Here is an 8,288-nt window from a genome sequence, read left to right as displayed (position 1 = left end):
AATATAAGAAATATTGGTTAAATTGCAACTCAAAGTTTGTCTAGGTAGCTATAGACCATCCCACTCTGAAGATCTTCCTTGAAGATCCTGAAAGGTAACCACTAAACCACATGTTCTTAGGAGATGGATTCCACGTGGCTTTAAGGTACAAATGGTTTAACTGCATTTTTGATAGATGGAGGTGAAAGTGTGGAAATTTTTATTATCATTCAAGTTTTAAAAGCTTTATACCTGTGGTACACCAAGGGGAAGGGGTTCTTAAAGAGGTGACTCTTTGGGTCTGGTCCCTGATTTAGGAGTTGTGGAGCTTTGGTATGTGTTTGTTAAGTGCTTTAAGAATTCATGGTCTTGGTCCCGGGCTGGTAAGGTTGTGACAGTTTCTTCTTCCTTCAGGGGAGAAGAGACACTGTTATACCTTCAGGCCCTCAGCACATTATTCCTGCACAATTGACTCCTTCACATCTTCTGTGGATTAGAATTTGCTCTGTCAGACTTGAGGCTCCCTCAGAGGAGAGATCAAAGGAGAGAAGCATTGAACTATTGTTCAGGATGGACCTTAAATGCAGTTTGTGTGTGTGGTGAAACATATATCCCGTAAAATTTACCCTTTTTCACCACGAAGTAGACAATTCAGTGGCATTACTTCGCCACCACCACCGTCTGTCTCCAGAGCTTTATCATCATTTCAAACCAAAACTCTGTACCCATTAAACAACTCCCCGTTCCCATCTCCCTCCCAGCCTCTGGCAACCACCCTTTTACTTCCTGTCTCTATGAATTTGACCACTCCAGGTCCCTCATGTAAGTGGAATCATACAGTATTTGTCCTTTTGTGTCTGGCTTTTTTTTTTTTGGCCGTACCGCGAGGCATGTGGGATCCAGTTCCCCTAACCAGGGAGCGAACCTGTGCCCCCTGCATTGGAAGGGCAGAGTCTTAACCACTGGACCTCCAGGGAAGTCCCCTGTGTCTGGCTTTTTTTTTTTTTTTTTTTTTTTTTGCAGTACACGGGCCTCTCACTGTTGTGGCCTCTCCCGTTGCGGAGCACAGGCTCTGGAGGCGCAGGCTCAGTGGCCATGGCTCACGGGCCCAGCCGCTCCGCGGCATGTGGGATCTTCCCAGACCGGGGCACGAACCTGCGTCCCCTGCATCAGCAGGCGGACTCTCAACCACTGCGCCACCAGCGAAGCCCTCTGGCTTATTATTAAAAGCAGTTTCACTATAAAGAACATTAACCTTACACTGAGTTACAGGTATGATAGGTGTAGCAATTGCTTCTAGATCAGAAGTCTTTAACTTGGAGCCCTTGGAGGAGTCCTCAGGAGCCATCTCCCCTTTAAGGGATGAGTTTCCTAATTACAAGGTTTTCTTAGGAGGCTTTAACCCAGAAGATGCTAATCACTGTTCTGGGTCTTCTCTGCTTTGAGAGCATCCTCTTGGTCCCAGATGAAGATTAGCTGCCACTCATTAGGAAGAGCTACCAATCTGGTCATATTTACTGTATGGCTCTGGATTTTGCTAATGATTCAAGTGTGACACCTAACAGAGTGTAAACCCCTAGTCCCATGTTTACCTGGCCACTTAGGAACTTTGATCTCACCTTCCTCATATGAAAAATATCTAATCAAAAACTACAAAGAGTCAATGAATCTACGACAAAGGAGGCGAGACTATACAATGGGGAAAAGACAGCCTCTTCAAAAAATGGTGTTGGGAAAACTGGACAGTTTACATACAAAAGAATCAAACTGTACTACTTTCTCAAACCATATACAAAAATAAACTCAAAATGGATTAAAGACTTAAATATAAAACCTGAAACCATAAAACTTCTGGAAGAAAACACAGACACCAGTCTTAGTAATATTTTTTTTTGGATAGGTCTCCTCAGGCAAGGGAAACAAAAGCAAAAATAAACAAATGGTACTATAGAAAATGAAAAAGCTTTTTGCATAGCAAAGAAAACTACCAACAAAATGAAAAAGGCTGCCTACTGGATGGGAAAAGATATTTGCAAATGATATATCTGATATGGGGTTAATATCCAAAATATACAAAGAACTCATACAACTCAGCATCAAAAAAAAAAAAAAACCTAATTAAAAATGGGCAGAGGAACTGAATAGATATTTTCCCAAAGAAGACATACAGATGGCCAACAGGCACATGAAAAGATGCTCAGCATCACCAATCATCAAGGAAATTGCAAATCAAAACCACAATGAGCTATCACCTCACACCTGTCACAGTGACTATTATTAAAAATACAACAGGGCTTCCCTGGTGGTGCAGTGGTTGAGAGTCCGCCTGTGGATGCAGGGGACACAGGTTCGTGTCCTGGTCCGGGAAGATCCCACATGCCGCGGAACGGCCGGGCCCATGAGCCATGGCTGCTGAGCCTGCGCGTCCGGAGCCTGTGCTCCGCAATGGGAGAGGCCACAACAGTGAGAGGCCCACATACCGCAAAAAAAAAAAAAAAATACAACAAATAAAAAGTGCTGGGGCTTCCCTGGTGGCGCAGTGGTTGAGAGTCTGCCTGCCGATGCAGGGGACACGGGTTCGTGCCCCAGTCCGGGAAGATCCCACATGCCACGGTGCGGCTGGGCCCGTGAGCCATGGCCGCTGAGCCTGCATGTCCGGAGCCTGTGCTCTGCAACGGGAGAGGCCACAACAGTGAGAGGCCCACGTACCGCAAAAAATAAAAAAAATTTAAAAAAAATTTTTTAAAGTGCTGGCGAGGGTGTGGAGAAAAGGGAACCCTCGTGCACTGCTGGTGGGAATGTAAGATGGTGCAGCCCCTGTGGAAAAGAGTATGGAGTTTCCTCAAAAAAATTAAAAACAGAACTACCACATGATACAGTAATTCCACTCCTGGGTATATACCCAAAGAAAATGAAGACACTAATATGAAAAGATACATGCATCCCAATGTTTATGGCGGCATTATTTACAATAGCCAAAATATGGAAGCAACCTAAGTGCCCACTGATAGAGGAATGGATAAATGATATGATATATATATATACATACATACATACACACACACACACACACACACACACACACAATGGAACATCACTCAGCCGTAAAAAGAATGAAATCTTGCCATTTGCAACAACATGGATGGACCTAGAGGGCACTGTGCTAAGTGAAGTAAGTCAGACAAACACAAATACTGTATGATTTCACTTATATATGGAATCTAAAAAGCAAAACAAACACAACAGAAACAGAGTCATAGGTAGAGAGAACAAACAGGTGGTTGCCAGAGGGAAGGGGGGTGAAAGAAATAGGTGAGGGATATTAAGAGGTACAAACTTCTAGTTATAATATAAATGAGTCATGGGTATGAAATATACAGTATGGGGAATATAGTAATATGTAATATCTTTGTATGGCAACATATGGTAACTAGACTTACCTTGATCATTTCCTATACATTTAAAAAGGTATAGAAATATCAAATCACTATACTGTGTACCAGGAACTAACGTAGTATTATAGGTTAATTATACTTCAAAAACAAGCAGACTCGTAGAGAAAGAGATCAGATTTGTGGTAACCAGAGGTGGGGGGGTGGGAGGGGAAGGCAAATTGGATGAAGGCGGTCAAAGGGTAAGAACTTCTAGTTATGATAGTTATTAGGAATGTAATGTGCAACATGAGTAATATAATTAACACTGCTGGGACTACCCTGGTGGCGCAGTGGTTAAGAATCTGCCTGCCAATGCAAGGGACACGGGTTTGATCCCTGGTCCAGGAAGATCCCACATGACGCAGAGCAACTAAGCCTGTGCACCACAACTACTGAGCCTGCACTCTAGAGCTCACAAGCCACAACTACTGAAGCCCGCACACCTACAGCCCGTGCTCCGCAGCAAGAGAAGCCACCACAATGAGAAGACTGTGCACCACAACAAAGAGTAGCCCCCACTCACCACAACTAGAGAAAGCCTGTGCATAGCAACGAAGACCCAACACAGCCAAAAATAAATAAATAAATAAATAAATTAATTAAAAAGACACTGCTGTATGTTATATACGAAAGTTGTTAGAGTAAATCTTAAGAGTTCTCATCACAAGGAAAAAAAATTTTTTCTTCTATTTCTTTTATTTTATACCTATGATATGATGGATGTTCACTAAACTAATTGTGCTAATCATTTCATGATGTATGTACATCAAATCATTATGCTGTACACCTTAAACTTATACAGTACTCTATGTCAATTATGTCTCAATAAAACTGGAAGAGAAAAACCACAATGGGGTACCACTCCATACCCATTAAAATGGCTATGATCAAAAAACAAAACACAAGAAAACAAACAAAAACAACAACAATAACAAAAAGAAACAGAAAACAAGCGTTGGTGAAGATGTTGAAAAATGGGAACCTTTGTGTGTTGATGTAAAATGGTATATACACTATGGATAACAATATGGTGGTTCTTCAAAAATGAAAAACAAAATTACCATATGATCCAACAATTCCACTTCTGGGTATCTATCCCAAAGAGATAAAAGGAGGAATTCGGACATATCTGTACTCCCATATTCATAGCAGCATTATTCATAGTAGCCAAAAGGACAACCCAAGTGTCCATCAATGAATAGATGAACAAAATGTAGTATATCCATACAATAGAGTATTATTTAGGCTTAAGGGGGGAAATTTTGACAAATGCTACAGCACAGATGAAACTTGAAGACATTATGCTAAGTGAAAAAAGCCAGTCACAAAAGGACAAATACCATACAATTCCTCTTATGAGGCACTTAGTAGTCAAATTCACAGAGACAGAAAGTAAGATGGTGGTTACCAGGGCCTGGCGGGGAGTCGGGGGAGTGGGAAACGGGGCAATTTATTGTTTAATGGGGACAGAGTTTTCATTTGGAAAAGTTCTGGAGATGGACGATGCTGATAGTTGCACAACAGTGTAAAATGTACCTAATGCCAGTGAACTGTACACTTAAAAATGATTTACATGGTAGGGACTTCCCCAGCGGTCTAGTGATTAAGACTCTGCCTTCCAGTGCAGGGGCTGCGGTGTGATCCCTGGTCAGGGAACTAAGATCCCACATGCTGTGGGGTGTGGCCAAAAATTAAGAAAAAAAAAAAGATTTACATGGTAAATTTTATGTTACATATGTTTTACTATAATAAAAAGCTTTTAAAAAGTATCTAATGCTCTCTGATCATTATTCCCTGCTCCTGCAGGAATTTTGGGAGCCTTTTGTTGAGTTCATTCCCAATCAACATATTCGGGAAAGAGACAAAATGCAGTAAGTAGCAAAAAGTTTGTTCAAAAGCTGGGCCTGCCTTCATTGTTTGTATTTCTCAGTACAAAGTCACTTTAGCATCATACTCCTTTCTTCCCCCTCTCCCTCCCCCAAGAGAGGTGAGTAGGGGAAAACAAAAACAAGAGTGAAATTCTACACCAGAGGCAGCAGGACAAACTTCTATGAGATTAATGGGTCTAGAACAGCTTCCAGGAGCCAGGAAGCTGCCACTCAAAGGTGGCCTGGATAACATGGATGGGGAGAAACTCAGGGCCAAGTCAAGAGAGAAGCCCGCCTGTCCATCACCCACATCCCAGGAACAGCTCAGGTACCTGCCAGGTGATCACCTGCCCAGGAGGTCTGGGCACTTACCTCAGAGAAGTGTCTCTCAGTAATGTTCAGAGCAGTCAGGGCAATCTGACGGTTCTCGTGAAGTTGCAAAGCCTCAATTCTATCAATCCCACCGAGTCCTTCTATCAGCAGACACATGTTTTCCTTCTGAGAAATCTTCTCTGCTGCCTGTGGGCCATAGAAGAGTGAGACTCTAAACCAAAGCCCTTAGGACGTGGGGCTTCACCTCAGCAGAATCGGACGAAAGCCACCCATTCCAGAATGGGTGGCTGTAGTGTTATTTTCACAGACTGATTTAAAATTGCATTGTCTTCCTCTCATTTTGGATATTTGTCATCTGTCTATTGAGGTTTATCTTCACTGCACAAAATACAGTTTTTTGTGTTTTTTTTTGCTGAATATGCCATCATCTATATATCCATCACTAAACACTATTTGGTAGGTATCTCCCTTCTAATTAATGGAGATTGTTTTAAAAACAGAGAAAAGGGGCTTCCCTGGTGGCGCAGTGGTTGAGAGTCTGCCTGCCGATGCAGGGGACACGGGTTCGCGCCCCGGTCCAGGAAGATACCACATGCTGCGGAGCGGCTGGGCTCGTGAGCCATGGCTGCTGAGCCTGCGCGTCTGGAGCCTGTGCTCCGCAACGGGAGAGGCCACAACAGTGAGAGGCCCACGTACAGAAAAAAGAAAAAAAAAAAAAAGATTAAAAACAGAGAAAAGAATGTGCAAGTGATGCTATGTAAATGCAGATGTTCTGGCCCTGCACTCCCTGGAAAGCCTCGAGGGGTCGGGCAGGAGACCCTGGGTGACAGAAGCCACACCATGGCAACTAATGAGGTCCCTGGAAACAAATGATGTGATTTGATTTAATCCAATGCTGATCGTTGGATTTCTCATCCATGGGTATTCACTCACTCAACATTTGTACATATACTACGAGCAAGGCACACAAAACTAGAAATAAAGGTAGGATTTAGAGAAAGCCTTTTCATAACTCACACTATCGGGGGAGACAATAATTGCTGTAGTATAGAAAGTATAATATCCCGGGATAAACCATATTGGAAAAGAATATAAAAAAGAACGTATATATTTGTATAACTGAATCACTTTGTTGTTCAGCAGAAATTAACACATTGTAAATCATCCATACTTCAATAAAAAAATTAATTTAAAAAAAGAAAGTATAATAAATGATCAGAGTTTTAATTTATAGAAAGAAGATGTGCACAAGAGGCTTGGAAAGTATCAAGTTCTTAATGGATAGTATGGTGCCAGGGTCCATCACAGGGTAACAGCATCCCCAAGAGAAGGAATGGCAAGGACAAAGTTGTGAGGGAATAAGTGCTGCATATTTATAGAAAAGGGAGTGGTCCAGCTAAACAGAATATTTGGGGGAAGTGGAGAGGGAGAAAGAAACAACTTTGGCATCCTGTAGTGTTCTGCTGACTATTTTGTGAACAGAAATAAAAACAAACAAATGAACACAAAACCCAAACCTTCCTATGGATCAAATTAAATATTGTTTAGGCCATAATTTATCTGATGAGAGTTTGCACTTCTGTCTAAGCCTTGATACCTTCTAGTCCTATCTGTACATCCAAAATGAGCTCTTGGCTTTCAGTGAAAAAATGGAGGTAAGAACTAATGTGCTAGGTGAGCCTCCAAGAAAACTGGGAAGTGGGGGATGCCCCAGGGCAGTAGGAACCCTGGAGAAGGATTCTGGACTTTGACAGAACAGCAGATGGCCCCCAAGTTACTTCAGAGAACCACAACTGCACTCTGCTGCCCACTTGAAACTGTTTTCTATCTCATCTTGATTTCTCTCAGTGTCCCACGTGCCACTATCTGATATAGGGGCTTCAGTGGTCCATCAGATGGGATTTGCCCAGACTCTCCCAAGAAAAAAAATCCCAAGTGTTTAATTCAAATGAATGAGATGAACTTAAATTTCTATAGCCCCCCAAGTGTGCTTTCACACGTTTTTTATGCCCAACTTTGCCTCTGGCTGCCAAGTGGGTACTCTGTGTCTGTGGTTTGCTCAAAGTCTAAGCGTCTAATTGGGCTGTTTCCAATCTGTTCTTGACTCAGGGCAGTTCTTTCCAGGACAGTTACATGAAAAGGATGCTTTAAGTGAGCTTTTAAAAGGAGCCCTCTGGGGACTTCCCTGGTGGCCCAGTGGTTAAGCATCTGCCTGCCAATGCGGGAGACACAGGTTCAAGCCCTGGTTCGGGAAGGTTCCACATGCCATGGAGCAACTAAGTCCATGTACCACAACTATTGAGCCAGTGCTCTAGAGCCCCCAAGCCTCAACCACTGAAGCCCGCATGCTCTGGGGTCCGTGTGCCGCAACTACTGAGCCCACGTGATACAACTACTGAAGCTCTCACGCCTAGAGCCCATGCTCTGCAACAAGAGAAGCCACCGCAATGAGAAGCCCATGCACCACAACGAAGAGTAGCCGCAACTAGAGAAAGCCTGCACGCAGCAATGAAGACCCAGCACAGCCAAAAATAAATAAATAAAAATAAATAAAAGGAGTCCTCCAGTGTTACTTTGAAACTTTTCAAATGGCTTAGTCACATATAAAAAGACCTTAACCAAATGAATATTGCCAGCCTCCACGATGGCCTGAGATGATCCCAGCCTCTGGGCA

General features: G+C 42.8%; 1 protein-coding gene across 1 annotated transcript in view; it reads right to left on the bottom strand.

Moving 5' to 3' along the window:
* Nucleotides 1-258: 258 nt before the first annotated feature.
* KPNA7 (karyopherin subunit alpha 7) overlaps nucleotides 259-8,288 on the bottom strand; it is a gene marked incomplete at both ends in the record, with an annotated part of 34,491 nt that continues 26,461 nt past the window's right edge. The window contains 2 exons of the mRNA XM_079719067.1: nucleotides 259-387; nucleotides 5,654-5,800. Of these exons, the coding sequence (XP_079575193.1) occupies nucleotides 259-387; nucleotides 5,654-5,800 (276 nt within the window). The remainder of the gene's footprint in view (nucleotides 388-5,653; nucleotides 5,801-8,288) is intronic.

Source organism: Hyperoodon ampullatus (assembly GCF_949752795.1).
Source record: "Hyperoodon ampullatus genome assembly, chromosome: 14".
In the NCBI taxonomy this organism is placed as follows: Eukaryota; Metazoa; Chordata; class Mammalia; order Artiodactyla; family Ziphiidae; genus Hyperoodon; species Hyperoodon ampullatus.
Note: the sequence above shows the minus strand (reverse complement) of the source record. Positions and strands in the feature narration are given on the sequence as shown.